We start from the raw sequence: 19,165 nt of genomic DNA, 5'->3' as shown, positions 1-19,165 counted from the left end.
AGCAACGTGTGTGAGCCAAACCAAAGTCATCAACTTATTTTATTTCCGCTGAAGTGGCTGCACAGTGAGGCTCTAATTTTCTTTGAAATCTGTTGAAAACGTCTTTCTTTTTTTTTGATGTTGTTGTTGTTATTTCAGTGGCCTTCTAGTCATGTCATAAGCCAACAAACTTTGCCTAAATAGTTATTTAATTCACTTCTAGTTTTCCTCATACTCCCCTAATATATCTTTACATGTTCGAAACCCACCTGGACGTGCTCTTGGGTAGCCCTCTTTAGGTCAGTCTCCCTTGGCAGGGGTGTTGGACTCAATCTCTGGAGGTCCCTTCCAACCCCTAACATTGTGTTGAGCTGACTGTCAGTGTCCCAACTGTGTAAATACTCATGGCTCTGTCTGGGGATGGCAACTCAGCCTCTGTGGTGTGACATGAACTTCTTCACCAGGCTTCAGCACTGTCCTTGCTCTGAGCTAAGTTTTTTCAGCCAGTGACTTTGAAGCAAATAGCTGGGACATAATGAAACCAAATATGAAGTATTGATACAATGATGAGGTCTTTCTTTTGTCTGTCTATGATTCAGCACAACTTTGTTTTTGCCCATACCTGTGTGCAGCAGGGAAGTGAAAGCCGGCTGGAGTCTACAGCTGTTTGTGCAGCAACAAGGCATTTGCCTCAAATTTGATCACTTTTGGCAGAGATAACTGCTTGATTTCTACCTAGAAACATTTTGGGGTGTCAGAGTTGGTTTCTGTAGGTCTCCATAGTATATTCAGTTTGTGGTAGAGGAGGAGCTTGAATCTATAAGCCTAGATGGTGTCAGCATTGGGCACTGCATCATGCTCGTTCCCTTCTCTGTGCCAAGGGTGCAGTTCATGTGGTCCTGCTGAAGTCACTAATTGCTCTGGATAACACTAGGTCTGTAATTCACCACTAATCACAAGAGCTTTTCTGGCTGGAAGTGTGTACTTAGCCATGCTCCTGCACTTTTGGAGAGGCATGGGCGAGCCGGTGAGGGTGCACTGCTGTTATTTGCTTACTTTGAGCAGTTCTGGAAATGCTTCATTATGGAAAATTACATCAGAGGTCTTGAAATCTGTATTTGCTGGTACTGTGATTTTCTGTTTGGGGAATGAAATCCACAAGACAAGTGTCATGGCATTACCAGGGTACCCAAAGGCAGATGCAAGCAACAACACACCCTTGGAGTTCACCTCGAGTGTTGCTGTGATGTGCAATAGTTACAGGCACCCTGGACAGGCTTTAGTAAAAAGGCACAGTCTTCAACAGCAGAGACCTATCAGGCATCTTCCCTTCCCCTAAGGTCTAAGCTTCCCACCCCTCTGCTGTCAGCTGCAGTCCATCATCTGTGACTCATATGAAGCTTCATTTCTGAGGACTGCAGCCACCCTGCAACTTAACACTCACAGTAATGAAGATGGAAAAATAGGAGCAAAGAAAGAATTAATGGATGGGTGGAGGGTGACTACAATAAATCAACATGTTTACAACTCCTCTTTAAGTTGTTTCTACATGAGATACTCCATTAAAAAAAAATCTTAAGGCAACTGGATCACCTTAAAGCACTTGAAGTAAGTATGACCTTTTTGGGTTTTGCTATTTTTGTCTGCTGGGTGAGATGTAGAAATCCAAATGATCTATAAGGTAGACTTGCAGTTGCTATGGCAATGTGTCTTGTTCATGTTCTCACTTTGGAGAGGAAATTGCTCCACAGTGCTATTTCATGTCTAGGGCAACATTCTTTGGTGGCAGAATTTTTCAGTACATTAATGCTACAACCCTGTTCTTCCTTTCCCAGCTTCTGGAAACATGGCTTAGCCTGAACATTCCCCTGTAAAAATGCAGCTTGTTTGCATTTTTTTGTTGTAAGAACATTCCTTAAGTCTAGAGGTAAATGTTGATCCATTTTGATAGCTTGGGTGCAGCAACATCCTGATGCTGTGAAGTTTCACCATTGAATAAAAACAAACTGCAATCACTCCATCTTTGTTTCCATGTGGTATGAACAAACTAATGTATATTCTGAACTAGCAAGTCTTATACAAGAAATTTAAAGTACATCCTACCTATAGTGTATATCTTACATAATAGATTTCTACAGATCTCCATGTGCTGTCAGTCAATTCAGGTTCAATTCCTAAGTACTGTAAATTTCTAATTCAATTCTTTCTTAAGGCCACAAATGGAGTTTCTCTTGTTTCTTTTACCACCTTTAGTTCTTTGTTTTTCCACATGCATTTTCACCTTATTGCTAAGGTGAGGAGCCAAGCAGTAGCAGGCATCCTGGTTTCTGTTGGCTCAGTGCAGTCTGCAGTAGAGGGAACAGGCTGCATACATCTTTGGAGGGTTAGGAAAGCACATAGACATGAGTTGGCTTACTGTGACACAGCTTGGAGGTCTCACAGAATGAAGGACTCTTATGCCTGGGTAAGAAGGACCCCTTTCTGGTCATGTTCCCCATTTGCAAGTTACATGTGACTTCATTGCCTTTCTAACCTGCTTGGTTTCATTGAACTGATTTCTTTTTTCTTTCCAAGTGACTTCACACAAGGGTGCAGCAGCTGTGGCACTTTGCACAGCGCTTCTTCTTCTTTTTGGGGTGGAAAATAGTCAGGATTGCTTCGTCAAAGACAGTTTTAAGGCCTTTCTGTGTGAGGGCTGAGCACTCCAGATAACACTGTGCTCCAATCTGAAAGAGAAGAGAGAAAACAGGAGTACCCTCTGCTGGGAGAGACAGAGCGAGCCTGTTCCAGCATTGTGCTACATCCATGCATGTCTTGCCCCAGAGGGAAGCCCAGACCTTTACCAAGGGGCCCAGGTCTTTCCTCTGTTTTTTATCTGACTGCCTATGAGATTAAGGGACAAACTCAGGTGGTCATCCTGAGCAAGGGAGTAGTGATAAGCATCAACACTAGTATCTCATCATAGGGTGTTAATGGGGAGCAGGAATTCCTTGCATGACCCTCCAGAAAGAGAAGATGGTTGTCTTTGTGTTTGAGTGCTGGACCAGGAGCTTGGCCTCCTGTCTGTGCAGCTGGGGGGTGGGGTGGGGAAGAGGCCTGGGGTGGGGGGAGGAGTGTGGTTTCAAGGAGATTCTGAGTTGTCTGATGAGTCTTTTCATATACTTGGCTCTTTTTCTTTACCTGTCACCCCTTGTGAGCTGCCTCCTGCAATATCAGAGAGTGGCTACCTGGAGAAGGGTTTTCCAGCTCAATTCTGAGAACATCTTGAGATAGAAGTCCTCTGGGGGTGCTGGTATGACACAAACACAGCAGACTGGGAAAGCAGCCTTAGTTTATTATACTAATGGATGCTCTTGCTGGCCTTTGAGGGTCAGTGCCTCTAACAGCAGCTGCAGCATACAAAGTGAAAATGACTGGGGTCCATTTCAGGACCTGGGCAGATCTTTTACCCAGAAACTTGGCACAGAAACTTGGGAGCTCCTTCTTTGCTGCTTGAAGTGCAGTGGGTAGTGAGAATCAACTTGTCTGTGCTTTTGTAAGGGATAGAGATGAATTTGGAAGGAGATGGCTGAAAGGAGGGCTTGCCACATGCACCTGCTGTCAGAAGCCTGGACAAGAAATACTTGACTTAGACAAAGTGAGCAGTAAAATCTGTTTTACTGTCCAGTTTCCAGCTGCTGTCTTGTGCATCTTGCTGCTTTGCATGTAGCTTGATCAGGTTGCAGCAGAGCAGTAGGCTCAGAAGCCAAAACATGTGTCCAGCCTATTTGAACAGCGGCTTTAATGTCTGGTTGGGACTGACCAACATGCCCCAGAGGAGTTCACCTTGAAACTAACTCAATCTGTTTTGGGGGACCTTAGAAAATGCTGTTACCTCCTTTGCCAGCTTCACACCATGCTCGTAGGTGAGTGGTTTCTCTTTCATGTAAAGCAGCCGAGCCAAAGTTTTGGGATCATCCCGGAGATCAATCTAGTAGAAAGTACACAAACCCTGAACTCAGTATCATCTTGATGTGATTCTTGTGACAGGTGTTCATATCCTTATGAACCCACAGTTAGGTCCTTGCATAAGGGCATCTGTCCTGCTGGCCTCAGATGATACTTCAGAAAAGATTTTATTTTTTTAAACTATTTTTATGTTTCACATTGATCTGTTCTCATTGGCAGGTTACTGGACCACATTTCAGACAGCTGTGGTACAGTAAAGATGCAGTTCTTAGTGGCTTTCATAATGTATCTTGGAAAGTGTTGCTTCCAGCCTGAGCCACAGTGGAAGCAGAGGCTTATGTGGTCCTGCACGTTATCAAAATGAAGCATTCTGGCATTTCAAAACCATCCATTTTTGCCTTGTGAGATCCAAAGAGTAATACTTTAATTTTAAAATGGATGTTTTAGATTATTCCAGTGTGGAAAACAAAGCCAAACTATGAATGATTTGACTTTCCTATGTCATGAAGACTTTGGTTTTGACCAGAATTTGATCTGTTTCTGTAACTTGATTTTGGTTATGGTCCAGTGTTTGGATACTTTTCAGACTTGTGTTGTTACTTCTCACAGTCTCCAGCCACTCTTTGTCTTGGAAGCAAACCCATATTTAAGGTATTTTTACTTCATTGATAGATTCCTAGATTTTAAGGTCAAAATAAAGTGGTTTGGTCACTTAATCTTACATTCACTGCAACACATGCTGGAGGGCGAGTGCCTGTTTGCAATGTTGATGTAAAGTATGTGGGAGGCTATTTTCTCTTCATGTCTTGAAGTAAATAATTTGGTTAATTTATTCCAAATCTTAAAATGTAGTTTGAAGTTTAGCTTCTGCTTTTAACAATAGACTTTGTTAGATTTCCCCGCCCCCCCCCCCCCCCTTACTAAAGGCCTGTCAGAAGTCTTTTTTCCCCTGTAGGTATTTATGCCTTGTTGCCGATGTATAAGCTAATATGCATTTAACTGAGAGGATGGGATAAGTTTTGCCAGTTGTGACTAACATAATGGGAAATCTTCATGTTGGTTTTCACTCCTAGTCCCTGAGTTTTTCTCTAATGGAGAAGTCTGGCTGCATTTCACATAAGATGTTAAATAGGAAATCCTTCCACAAAGCTCAGCCTCCAGCCATCCTTGGGGTAGGGCAGGAGCCTTCTCACTCTGTAGACACCTTGATGACTGGAAGTGCCCTGGGGAAGCATTACCTGTGTTCCTATGAGGACATAAGGCACGTTGGGCATGCAGACTTTGAGCTCAGGCACCCACTCCTCCTGGACGTTGTGGTATGAGGCAGGGTTCACCACTGAGAAGCAGATCAGGAACACATCAGTGTTGGGATAGGACAGCGGTCTCAGCTGGTTGTAGTCCTCCTACCAGCAGAAAATGGCAAGAATGTTACAGGGTAAGGGATTACCGCAAATGGGAACATCCTGTTTGTTCTTGTTCAGCTGCTCAACACTACCCCTCCATGCTCATACATGCTGGATTAATGAGCAGAGTCATGTGCCCTGGGCCAGCAGTGCTGTTTTTTCAGCATCTTTACTCCAAAAAGCTAATTGTTTTTTTGTGTGTGTATTATCTGTCACGGTGCTGGTGTAGAGGGTAGTGTTAAACAGCATCCACTGTGGCTGCCTCTAGCAGTGTAATAAAAATTGGTCTTGTGTGTACTGGCCTCAGCCCTCCAGCAGTGTGATGCCATCCTGCGAAGTATTATTAAACAGTCCCCACTAGCTGATCTCTGCTGATGACACACATCTCTAGGGACTTTTCTGTTAATATTATGTGCTTTCTATACCCCAGTAGGCATTGTGGACTTGATCATATACAATAAATATGGGTCTCTGGGCTATTGGTGCCATCACAGTCATGTATGGTATGCAGTGATGTGTCAGTCAGAAAAAGGCACTCATCTTGAAAGTGCAAAGCAGATCAAATCCAGCCTGCAGTGATCTGGGTAAATCACCGGGGCTGATTTAGTGTTTCCACAAGCCCTGGCCTGGAGAAGGAGAGATGTTTTCTCTGTGGGCTAGTTGTGAAGAGGGAGAATTTTCAAACAGATCAAAGCACAGCTGTGTTATGTTGTGAGCTGGCTTTGATAGCCAAGTTTCAAGGAAGAATTAAGGTCTGTCTTCAGGCTTGAGATGTTGAGAGTGAGCAGAGGTTTTGCTAGCCGTGTGAAAGGGATAGACTGGTTCTTTCTGATTGTGAGAGCATATGTGGCTGTGTCTGCTATGTACTTTTCAATGAAACCTGTTAGAAAATTTCAGTGTCACCAACCAGATGCTTTTAGAGAGGATACATCTGTTCTGAAGATTTTTTTTGGGATTCAGAATTTATAAAAATGAGAAGCAGCATAACATTATAGTGTGGGAAATGGTAATACATGTTGCCGTAAGGCCTCAGTGAGCCCTAGTTTTTTTAGTTTATAGTTTCTGCATTCTGGGCAAGCCTCAAATCTCTGTGCTATGGTCTCTTTTGGTTATAACTACATTGAAAACTCAGCAGCTGCAGTTTTGCTTTGCAGATACTGAAACAGTAAATAATGCAATGAAAAGAAAAAAAAAAATATACAGGTGTGTTGCTCAGGCTTGAGAACATTTATTTGAGGTAGGAACAACCCACATTAGGGTGAGGAGCAATGCAAGCTGCTCTCTGAACTGCTGGAGAAACTGATGCAGGACTCCATCCCTGTGTGCCTAGATTGAATTGTGTCTTAACCTTGTTTCTGTCTTGCTTTAGTTGAGTCAACAAATGAGACGTCTTAATTATAAATTGAGACTGGCAAATCTTCCCTTTGAAGTCTTGTTTACTGAATACACAATAAGTACACAGCTGGTATGAAACATGCAGCTGGGGGTATAGCTCAGTGGTAGAGCATTTGACTGCAGATCAAGAGGTCCCCAGTTCAAATCTGGGTGCCCCCTGAGAGTTACTTTTTTAAGTCCTTGGGTTTGCCATTCCAGCCAGGTGCATACTTGGCTCTAAAGAGATATCTAGACAGGCTCAATCAATGGGCCAAGGTCTACTGTATAAGGTTTAACAAAGCCAAGTGTCAGGTGTTCTGCACTTGACTCACAACAACCTCATGAAGCGTTACAGCCTTGGGACAGAGGGGCTGGAGAGCTGCCTGGCAGAAAAACACCTGGGGGGTGTTGGTCAATAGCTGGCTGAACATGAGCCAGCAGTGTGCCCAGGTGCCCAAGAGGGCCAACAGCATCCTGGCCTGGATAGTGTTGCCAGCAAGAGTAGGGAAACAATCTTCCCATCGTGCTGCACTGGTGAGGCTGCACCTTCAGCACTTTGTTCAGCTTTGGGCCCCTTGCTGTGAGAGGGACACTGAGGTAATGGAATGCACCCAAGGGAGGACAACAAAGTTGGCAAACGTTTAGAGAAGTCTTATGAGGAGCACCTGAGGGAACTGGAGTTATTTAGCCTGGAGAAAAGGAGGCTGAGGGGAGATCTCTACAACTACCCGAATGGAGATCGTAGTGAGGTGTCAGTCTCTTCCTCCATGTAACAAGTGATCAGACAAAAGTAAATGGAGTCAAAGTGTGCCAGGAGATGTTTAGGGTAGATATTAGTTTTATGTGGATGCTGCAGGTTAGGAAGGCCTGGCCTAATTATGGGGCACCATTCTAAGCCAGAACATCAAACGCGGGATTGTGTGTACCGCAGTCTATACGAGCCGGTGTGAGGTGCTTCGCAATGGCCTTTTCTGTCCTCAAGTCGGCCTCCTGAAATGGCCACGGGGTGGCAGCAAGCCCTCACGGAAACGTGACAGGATTCTGGCAACGAACCGGCTACATATAACCACCTGCTGTATTCCAGGTGTGCGCATTTAGAGGGGCTGGAACTTACCGTACCGTTAAAATTACAAACTAAAAGCCGGGAGCTCTCTGCCCGAAGGTGATGGCTATAGGACTGTGCGTTTCATTTCATTTTGCGTGGTCCTTCAGAGCCCCTAGAAAGGCTGTTTTCAGGAGAAGCATCCCTGATTTGTCTTAGCAGCACAGAGCATTATGTAAACCATGGGGAAGAACAGCCATGCATGATGTAGGAGAGATGTCATCTCCCATCAGGGCATGGGGGAGCTTGCATGGACGTGTTAAAGCACAAACACAAAGGTCATGGATAAGAGCAGATTTGGGCTTCTTCTCAGGCTCACATACCTATGCCTGTGGGCGGACAGGAACCTTCAGACCGCATCAAAGACTCTGTTAATGCCTACTTTCTAGGAGAAGGCTATAAAAACTTGCAATGGCTCGTTTCTTATTCAGAGATTGTTGAAGCCATGGATATCCCATGGGTATGGGGCACATCCAGGAGTGCTGCAGCTGGTGATAATGGTGCTTGGGAAGGGACATGAGTTACTGTGGCCTTGGGCTGTAGCTGGTCATTAATTTCTTTTCCCAGCTGGTCTTTGCATTTTGCAGCCTGGCTTTCCAGTTACACTGCCTGGCCACTGGTTTGGCATGGAAATGGCAGTGCCAGGCCTGGCCTTTATAAGTTGTAGAATCACAGAATGGTTTAAGTTGGAAGGGACCTTTAAAGGTCATCTAGTCCAATCTGCTTTCAGTGAGTGAGGACATCTTCAACTAGATCAGGTTGCTTCAGAGTCCCAACCCACCTGCTCTGGACCATTTCCCTGCATGGAGCATCTACCATATTACAGTGTTAAAACCAAGCTATCAGTGCTTCTTCCTTACATGTTATCTAAATCTTGTCTCTTTCATTTTAAAACCATCACCCCTTGTCCTGTCACAACAGGTCCTGCTAAAAAGATTGTGCTTTTCTTTCTTATAGGCCCTCTTTATGTACTGAAATGTGACAATAAGTTCTCCCTGGAGCCTTCTCTTCTCCAGGCTGAACAACTCCAACTCTCTCAGCCTTTCTTTATAGGAGAGGTGTTCCAGCCCTTGGACCATTTTTGTGGCCCTCCAAGTTACCTGAGTTACCTGTCTGTGACTTGCTGCAGCTGAGATAACATTGACTGATGTTGCTCCCTCCCTGCTCTATTGCTGCAATCAGTCTTCCAGTGTTTGAGTCCAGAAAATACAGCAAAACATGTCTGGTGTATTTTTTTTGTGTGGCTACCATTCTGATCTCATGTATTCTCCCTACCATGTCAGCCTGTTAAAGCATTCCACATCTGAGGCCAGCCTGGGGAAAAAAAGCAGTGTTTTCCCTCCTAGGACTCTTTGTGCCAGGGGTGCAGAAAACCAGGTATTCCAAATCAGGGGCCTCTGCCAGCTCTCCTTTCCAGCTGACAGAAGGTCCTGTTGCAAGACTATATTCTCCAATTGTTATTTCATTAGCATTTGTTTTATATCATTGTAACATTAAGTGCTATTTTTGACTATGCCTTCACACCAATGCTTTTGGTAGCCACATAATATAAGGAGAAGGAGAGAGGAAAAAAAATCCATATGATCTGTCCTTCTAATTTGAGCATGTGGGAAGCATTGTCCTTTCAGCCTCTAAGGAGATAGAATCTAGTCATCAAGAAGTGATTCATGCTTCAAGTTTTGACTAGATGGCCACATCCTCTGGACCAAGGTCTGAAAGGAAAATGAGCCTGACAAGTTAGAAATGGTGCTTGGAGACAGGTGGCTCACTTTGAAGCAGTAGCTGGCAAAATGACTCTAGAGGAATATGGATGGAAGAGTGAACTTTGCCAAGGAGATAGATTCGTGTTTCTTCTGGCTCAGGAGTACAAGTAAGAGGATGTGTTGCTGAGGAAATGGGTGGCAGGTGGAACTGTCAGCCCTACAATTAGAAATATTAAGATGCTAAGTAAAAGCTGAGAACTGAATGTAACTCCAGTCTCATTTGCAAACGCTTGCAGTACTGCTGGAACATGACAGACATACTCCAAGCTCTGCATTTGTGAGTGTAGAACAGGAAGTTGAACACAGGACAAGGGCTTGGGTCATATTTTGAGACTGGATTTGAATCATCTGTTTGCACCATGTGAATAGAAAGGATGGGTGAAGGGTAAGTGACACCAAGCTGGAAATCAAGTGACTGTTGCTGCCTACACACATGTGACAGGAATAAAATCATAGACAGTGAAACCCAAAGAGTGAAAACCCCAGTCCTGCTGAGTTCAGGTTTTTCTGGAAGTAGCAGGCTGTCCTGATGCAGTTTTTTTCACCTCTTTGCATACTGATGCAAAGTACATTCTGCTGTAAGTGGCCTTCTGCAGAGAAGGAGGGTCTTCTGCATTGTTTATGCACTTTATAGCTGTCAGACATGGCCAATAAAAAACACAGACCAGAAGTGTTCCTGAAAACAAAGCACTGCTGGGTCCCAGAGAATGAAGCAGGCTCCCAAATTTGCTTTTCTCTCCTGCTCCCTTCAGTGCCAGCTCTGAGTGCAGGAGATGGTGTATATGGGTTTCAACCTTCCCAGGTTGTGAGGGACCTGTTCATTCCGTTCCCAGCAGATCATTTTTTTGTGGGGTTTCTGTGCAGATTGTGGTTCTTTCTTTATTCTATCACTTGTTAGCATTTGGAGATAGGAGAGGGAAATTTAACCATGAAAATGTGTTGCTCCCTGTGCCCTTGTATTGGCTGACAAGAGTAAGGGAGTAAGAAATGCTCACTCCTCTCTAGGGGTGAAAATGGCCTGCAGATCAGTACTGTTCTACAGACTTTTACTGCAAGCACACTGTGTGAGATCCTGGACAGTGGAAGAAGTGAAAACATGATATATGTAAGTAAGCATGGGGTACAGAGTCTCCTGTAATGGACACCCTTGTCCTGGGTGAAGGATGTCGGGATGGGTGCCAGTCTGACTGGGTTACCATTTAAAAAGTCAGTATCTGGTGACTGACAGGCTGGTGCCGTATTACATTAGGTTTCTGATCTTGGAAATAGGAATTTTTCTCTGTATCTTCAATGCCACCATGTGGTTAATGTAAGAAAACGCTGGCTTTATATGAAACCATATTTGCTGTAGGAGGTTGATATATGGGAGGCTGAATAGCCTAATCAGGCTTTAGGTTTTTGCTCAAAATTAATTCTTAGGGATGAATGCATTTGTGTCTGTTTTATTGCTGAGACAGAAAGAAAGCTCTGTGTAGATAATTAAAAGGTCGAAAGTCCAACCATTGCAACTCACAACTGATTGTTAATACTTGTAAAACAACCCCCCACAAATGGCAATAATAATAAAGCCCAGTACACAGCAGTAATAAACAAACCATGGGAATGGAAAATTATAAATGTTTTGCAGTAATTTACCTGCCCAGCAGTGTCATAAAGTCCCAGCAAGTGCTGTTGTCCTCCCACAGTCACAGTTACTGGAAGAAAGAAACAAGAGGCAATGTTTATCCACGGTCCAGTGGCCCCATTTTTATGAGTTTTAATCCTAAAATGCTACTAAACCCTTGTGCCAGACACAATAGCACATCTTACAATGTGCATCCTAAACCAAACACATCTATTCAACCCAATTCAAAGCCAACCTAAAGTCACAACAAAAGCAAATCCTTTAGCTAAACTCTTACTTCCTTACAGACAGCCAAGACTGATGAGCTGCACAGACTGCTGCTATGAAATACCAGGAGACTAGAGAATGTTTACTTCTGTCTGTGCAACCACCATGAGTTTCCAGGACTTGAAAGTACAGAATTCCTGCCTTCCCACCATGAGCATCGGGGTATGCTTGTCATGGATAATTGAGAGTGGGTTTAAAAATAATTTTATTTCTTCCAGGCTTTGAAATGATGAAATGTTCAGTAGTGGTTGATGTTTGGTGGGTGTCAGTGGAGGTGTGCTGATGCATGCTATCACAGGTCAGTGGCAGTTCTTAATATATGGGAGTCTCTGGTGGATGCTTCAAAGGCCAAGGAGAAAGAGGACTGCTAATATTTGCAGGGATGTTGAACAGATTCTGTGGCAAATGAAGGAAAGCATAGTTTAGTTTATTGATCACACTCAGCATGTTTACTCTTTTTGAAGGTTTCACTTTGGACTTCATTTGGAGCCCATCAATACTGATGAAAAACTTTTCTCATTGCCTTTGGATGAACCTCATTAATAACTGATATCTGCAATCGGTATTCTTTTTGTATAAAGGATATGATCTGTGTTAATGATATTTAGTTAACCAGTTAGCCTGCTTAAATCATTACTACTCAACTGGAAAGAAAGGGAAAGAATCCAATTCCACCTATTAGTCAACAGGAAAAGTTTGTTCATCAGGAAGGTTGCTCAAAATAATGGTATTCTTGCCCACAGACTAATTTTTTTGTTGTTGTTTAAGCACCGGGGCAAACAGCTGGAGTGAGCACAGAGCTATGATTGGGGCAGGGAGGGCTAAGACTGGTGTTGACTGGCTGATCTGATTGCACAATTTGTAATTAAGGAGAGCTGAGAAAGATTACTAATTACTTTTGGGAAAGTGAAGGCTTGAAAGCATCACATAGGTTCTTGCTTATAAGATTTTTGTAGGAGCAAAGCATCCACAAGTTCATAGAAGTTAAGAGTTCCTGCACTGGGCAAAAATGTCCTGTCTGAAATCTCTTGGACCTGAAGTTTCTGTCAGCATGGCTGGACAGACTGATTATTCAGCAGCTTTACTTGCTTGCAAAGCGACAGGGTAATTTTGCTAGCTTATAAACAGAACAAAAACCTGACATCTTGAAGGTACAAAGGCTCACCAAGGACCAGATTTGCTGATGAGAACAAGCTGGGCTGCGCTTACCTGCTACTGGGGCTGTCTTGTGATGTGTGGGAGAAACATGAGATGGGAAAGAGGCTGAGAACTTCTCTCCTGCTGCTCAGCTCAGGAGGTAGCTTTTACACAGTGCAGCTCCCAAGGCAGCTCAAAATGGAGTTAGATATTGACCATAAATGTCTATGTTTGAAAGAGCCCAGCAGGGTAGAGGTACCAGGGTGGGGAGATGGGTACCAGCACAGACAGGAGACAGGTCAGATGCCCCATTCTCTTGCTTCAATCTGACTTAAATAAAATAATGTCAACAAAATCTCCCCAGAGCCCTAGTTTTCAAGTTTTTGTGGTGTAGGGAGTCTCAAAATGTCCCTGTAGAGATATGAACTGCACAAATCTACTGAGAATACATTTTCCTTGGCTTCATTTTCAGAAGCAATGGGGGCCACAGGTGGTCCTGCACAGCTTGCTGGAGGCAGATGGGAGATGGCTGTTTTTTTCCAGTTGAAACCTTGGCCAGCCTTCAATATGCCCTTGTGTCAGGAAGTGCAAGATCCAGTTCTGTTCTGCTGGTTATAGTCTGCTCAAGGACCAGCTGTGGGAAGATGTACCCTTCAGCTGACAGCAATTTTCCAGCTGTGGTGCATTAGTCTCAGCTGGCTGAGATGGTATTTAGGACTACACATGGTGTTTAAGGGCTGCCTGTGAACATCAGTTATACTCTCTGTCCTTGGCTGAATAAGTATGGAGTCTGCAGAGCACCCCCAAAGCAGGATGTTCACAGGACAGCTGCATGGCCATGGGTTGCTTAGAGATGCAGGTGATCTAACATATCTGATGAATATGAAGAGACATTTGCCATATGTCAGTACTAGAGCAGTTAACCGGCTCTGCCTTTCAGGCTGGCTAACCCTGAGTGCAGGCAAACTGAGCTGGGTCTTGTTTACAAAGATCACCTTGGGTCTTCAGTGTTTTTAAAACTGAAAAGTCACACTGCAATTTACTCTATCTGGACTTGGGCTGCTGCGAAGTCTTGCTGTCCCACCTCTTGGTGCCATCTGACTGACAGAGCTGTGCTGGCAAAAAGCCCTGGTACAGATACGATATTGTTGCCTTGATCCATCAGTTGATATGATTTGGAGATGAGCTGTTTGGATAGAGGTCTAGTTCATCTCTAGTGTGCTGTGCTTTGCCAGAAGAATATGCTGTAACATTTCCTAAGCTATCTGTCCTCTGTAGTCTATGAAGCCATGAATATTTTGTAACATGTCTGTGGAGCCACACATGGAACAGTTATTGATCGTTTGTACAGTTCATTTAGACTCTTGGTGACCTCTGGGAAATGCTGAGGGGGGTATAAAGACATTGGTGGTGTCCTACCAATAGTCTTTATACACACAAGGGCTAAGAAATACAAGAGCTTCTGGAAAAAGCTTGCACATCACACTTTAATTCTTCCTAGAGCATCCCGCCTCTTATGGGTCCTGCTCTGAATTTCTGTGTGGCACCAGTCATTTATCTTTTTTCTTACTTCCCCCCCTTTCCCCCTCCCCTTTTCTCTTTCTCATCTTCTTTTTTGTTCTTATTTTCCTATTTACTTTCCCTTTTTGTTTTCCCTATCATCTTCTATACTTTCTTGTTGTTGATCTAATCTAGTTGATCATCAGAAGATATCATTCCTGTCTGCATCATCTTTCTAAGTTTACAGATACCACCCCAGCAAAACTATCTTCTTGGCTAAACTTCAGCAACAGGCAAACTGCTGTCTTTGTATTCCTGGCTCTGAATGCAGTGGATCCAAATGGCTCACACTGACAATTCAAATAATCACTGGCTCTTGAAACAGCAATGTCTAGATTAACATACTGGTGCTGAAATCTCCACCACACTTGCATGCAGGCAAAACAGATGTCAAATAAATGGCTTTTGCCTGTGAAAACATCATGGCATTTTTATACTGTGAGTTTATCAGTCTGCCTCTGTAAGGCAAAAGGCTGTTCATCATGTCCACTTGGTAGGTCAGATTTATGAGCTGAGATTGTTCTTCTAGATTTGTAGGCCTCAGTTTTGGCTTTATTTCAGTTTACTCTTACTTACTCTGTTACTGTGTTTTCTTAGTGGCCAAGCCTTTGCAAAGACAATACAGAATTCCTTCCCAGTCACTGGGTAACGGAGGCTCTTTTAGCAGCTTGTGAATTCAGCTTTATGAGCAGTCTTGCAGTAACAAGATAAATCCCAACTCTCCTTGCCATTTACTGGCTATATTGATATATTGGTTAAACACTGAAGCAGCATGGCCTTTAACACCAAGTGCAGTGGGGACTGCAATAAAATGTGGCTGAATACTTGCACAGCTCTGATTCTCATTTGGCTCCAGCCTGGCTTGCATCAGACGATATGACAGGGCAGACATTTTCCTCCTTTCACTGGGTGGTTTTAACCAAGTGCAGGATGTAAAAAGCATAGCTTTTAAAATGTTAGTTAGATCATAAATTTGCTGGATATTTCTTGCTAGAGTTTGAATAACTATTTTGGATCATCACCAGGGCTATATTGCAGGTCTGTGTGCTCCAGGGGTTTTGCTAAAGGAGTTTCAGCACAGACCTCTGAAACATGCTGTCTAGATTGAAGGCCACAGCAGAAAGGCAAGGTGTTACATGGAGTTATTTTGTGGGCTGGATCTGGTGTATGGACCATAAACTGGTCTGAGCCGGGAGCTCTATTTTAAAATAAGTGATTAGTTTGTGTTCCTGGGTACAATATGACAATTTCTGTTGATGTTGTCCAGGTTGCACAAATTCACCTGTCAATAGTCAGACTTTGCCAAGTTCTTCCCTCATTGTTTTTGATTTGCTTATAGCAAAGCCCTGGAAACTCTGTGGGATTGAACTGCACACACAGAAGAGCCCTTCAGCCACACAACAGCAATGTCCATGGTCTATGCTGACAGAATTTTTTGCTGCCCTCCCAGATTCCCTTATGTTTCATTAATAGTGCAAAGCAACACATAAGTCTCTGGTATGACACAAATCTAAGATGCAATAGCTCAGATGTGCTTAGCTGTGGTACGGGAGAGTGAATGTACTCATCATAGGGAATTCTTGTGAAGTCCTTGCAGAAACACATGACTGTGAAACCACTAGCCAGCATAAACACCATATCTTAAGAAATGCTTGATGTGATGCCACATGGGAGAAATAACCTTCTCCCTCCTGTCAACAGACTAAGGTGCAGCTACTTTGGAGAGAGGTATCAGGACTGTGACAACAAGCAGAGATGGTAGCACCTGCCTGGATGGAAAGACTATTTTTTTGGGCAAATTAGTCAGTGTTAAGCCTCAGGCGTTCATAAGGGCTGTCTTCTGCATTTGTGCATCTGTGTGTTCACTATGATAGTATGCACCTGATGCATGGTACTTAACACAGACTAACGGCCACCAGTATAGGAACAACTGCAAATCTGGTTGACATGTAGTAGAAATGCCCAAGTCTGTTTCTTTTACAGTTGGGAAAGAGGATAAAATAGGAAGAGCAATTTTTGGTCAGCTGTAGTAGAGTAGATGGAAGTTTTGGGTTCTTACTACTTTAAGTTATGGGTAGACACTTGACTAGATTTTTCATTTCTAGATGGAAAACTCTTCACATGTACCTTATATATTTCCTTTCATTTCCAAAGGTGCTTGTTCATAGAGGCCTCACTCAAGAGCAAGCAGCAGTGTTTTAAACTCTTGGCTTCAGCTTGTGCTCAGTTTCACAATGCTACTTCAAACCCAAAATTCTTTGCTCCAGCATGTATGTATTGGGTGAAGCTCAACATGAAATGAGCTGGATCTGATCCATGTTTTGAATACACATCACATACTAAGGAGGGAGGATAGCAATGAGAAAGACTGAGAAATATATTTTACTTTAAAATACATATGCATACACATAGACAAATGTATTTTAGATATAAAATGCACTTTGCCCTGTTTCTAGTCAAACACAATTTTCAGTTGTAGAGTGAAATATTTTGCTTTGGCTTGGGGCACACTAACCATGCCCAGGACATTTGGAAAGGGGAAAAAAATCAAATTCACAAAGGAACATACAACTTACTGACACAACAATAAATGAACTGCTCTATATTCAATGGCAGGGACTAGAACCACAGTGCTACTCTGGAAGATTAGAGCAGCTCCTACGGAGGTGAGAACCAAATCTCCTTTTTAGTTCTTGCAGTAAATTCAGAAGCTGATACACCTTCTTCCTTGTGAAAATGCCTCAAATGTGCTGAAGCACCAACCCATAACATGAGAACATTTTCAGAAATGCCAGAACCATTTGTGCCCAGTTTCCTTAGTGTTCTTTACTAGAATTATTGCTAAATCATTCATATAAATCATGCAGTTCACTGCAATTCTGAGGGGGATTTTTTGGGTTGGTGGTTTGTTTGATTTTTTTGTGTTTTTTTGTTTTGTTACAGTTTTTTTATTTTTTATTTTCCTCATGACAGATTTGAAGTTTAAATTGAACTCCTTAGAAGGAGCCACCAATCAATGATTTCCCCAGGAGATTTTACTTGGTCTCTGATAATTATCTTTGCAAGGCATGACTCAAGTCCAGACTGTCTCTTTGTGAACTAGTGCATTGTCTGTGGACAGTGCCAGAGGGTCTCAGGGACCTTAGGTTCCTTCCTCTGGCACCTTTCAGAGTGATTTCTGTGAAGTTGTTATTGATATAATGCATGTGGTGTGTTCTCCAGCACCTGATACCCCTGGGGGATGCTGATGATATCTTTGCTTTCTGGGTAACATCTTCCTTCCTTCCTGAAGGCAGTTTTGTGAAAGGTTTTGTAATGAACTGGCAATCCCCTTCCTCTTTATAGATATCTTTTGCTCTCCAGGGCTTACCCTAGAGAGGACTGGGTGGATTTTTTAGGAGTTTGAAGAAGAGGAATTTTTCTTTGTTCTGCTTAGCTTCTAAATAAAGTTTCCTGTGACTGAAATGTGAGGGTCCCTGTAACATTCCTGTTAGGTACTGAAACTCAAACATCTCTCAGAGCAATTTTGCTCTCTAATGGCCTTTGGTTCCCGTAACAGGCATTTAAGTAACTGATCTGAAACTTGATATCCCAGGCTTAAGATGCAGCAGCTGTGAATATTCAACAGAAAGAAAAATGTGGGCAGTGCATTTTTGGTGGTACCTTCTAAGTGCTTCAGGTGCATTTATAAATCCTATTTTGGCTCACCCAGGGTCTGCTAGAGATCGTGACTCAACCATTCTTCACTTGCCCATGTGAAGATCATCTCCAGGAAACTGAGTTATGCATTGCTCATGGCATGTTCCCCCATTTCCTCCTTCTTGACAAGCAAGGTTTGATTGTAGCCAAAGTGATTTTCTACATCAGACTTTTCTCGTAGTTTAACCATGTTCTTTCTGAAAGGACAATTAGAACCATGCTAATTTGCCCTGCAACTGGCCTAAATACTGCACTTTAGATGTAATTTGTACTAAATATTATTCATTAATTGCTCCTGTAATCATCTACCACTAGATCATATGGGGCTCCAAGAGCCAGCATTTTTTGAAGGAAAGGCTCTAAGTAAACCTCACCAATTTCTGTCACCTCATCAATGAATGAGGTCTATGTTCTGCTGAGCAAATACTTTTGCCCATCTGATATTTACAATATCTGAAAAACATTTCCAGTCTGCTCCCTGTGTTGGGAGCACAGAGAGGCCTCCAGGGCTAGGATTCAGCTGATTTCACTCAGTGTAGCTCTTGCTCTGATGAGGTGGTGAGGAATTCATTGCTTTGTCTTTTAGGACATAGACATTTAGTGATTTTAATGCCAGATAGAACTCGTAGCACCATTTATTTTGCTCTAAATAGCTTATCTAGTGTCTTCCTACAAGGCATATTTTCTTGTTCTAATAGCTGTCATTCTTATAGCTCTTTTCCAAATTCTTTTTCAAGCATTCATTAGGACTAGACAGTGTGGTCTAGCAATGGTTTCATTAATGATGTAGCCAGAGGAAACATGATTTTCCTATTTCTACCTGTCATCCCTCAATGGCTGTTCTAAAGCTTGCATTGGTTGATAATTCTCATTATTTAATGAGTTTTGCAGTTCTTTATGCTTTTCTTAAGGCTAAAATTAAATCTTTCTTGACTTTTGTATTAGTAAGCCTTTATATTATATTCTTTTTATACAACTTCTATACAACTCTGCAGTTGTATGGAAAATTGGCAGACTGTAACTCAAATGCCTACTGAAGGCATCTCACAAAATGGAAGGCATGCTCCTGCAATGCTCCCATGGTGTGGATGTCAATGTTAAGGACTCTGGGAAGTCTGGGACCAGCTATGCAGAGACAAGCTTTTTCAGCAAGACATTTCAGGTACTTCTGGAAGCATCAGAGGAGCAATATCCAAACACTTTAAAATGTTTCCCTTCCAAACATTTCTCTACTGCTTCTAGGGATTGCTCTAAACCTTGGACTTTTATTTCTTGCATGCAGCAAGGGGCACACTCTCCCCTCTGCCTT

The 19,165-nt window shown here is 42.9% G+C and overlaps 1 protein-coding gene and 1 non-coding gene across 2 annotated transcripts in view; one reads left to right on the top strand and one right to left on the bottom strand.

The window, feature by feature from the left end:
• Positions 1 to 631: 631 nt before the first annotated feature.
• Positions 632 to 19,165, bottom strand: part of RHOJ (ras homolog family member J) — a 57,289-nt gene continuing 38,755 nt past the window's right edge. Inside the window, exons 2-5 of the mRNA XM_009903684.2 lie at positions 11,205 to 11,263; positions 5,166 to 5,330; positions 3,854 to 3,949; positions 632 to 2,705 (exon numbers count right to left, since the gene is read on the bottom strand). Coding sequence (XP_009901986.1) covers positions 2,559 to 2,705; positions 3,854 to 3,949; positions 5,166 to 5,330; positions 11,205 to 11,263 — 467 coding nt within the window. The 3' untranslated portion in view covers positions 632 to 2,558. The remainder of the gene's footprint in view (positions 2,706 to 3,853; positions 3,950 to 5,165; positions 5,331 to 11,204; positions 11,264 to 19,165) is intronic.
• TRNAC-GCA (transfer RNA cysteine (anticodon GCA)) lies at positions 6,813 to 6,884 on the top strand. The gene has a single exon. It is a non-coding gene; the product is annotated as a tRNA-Cys (tRNA).

Source organism: Dryobates pubescens, chromosome 5, assembly GCF_014839835.1.
Source record: "Dryobates pubescens isolate bDryPub1 chromosome 5, bDryPub1.pri, whole genome shotgun sequence".
NCBI lineage: Eukaryota > Metazoa > Chordata > Aves > Piciformes > Picidae > Dryobates > Dryobates pubescens.
The sequence above is the reverse complement of the archived record's forward strand: the minus strand, read 5'-3'. Positions and strand labels throughout refer to the sequence as shown.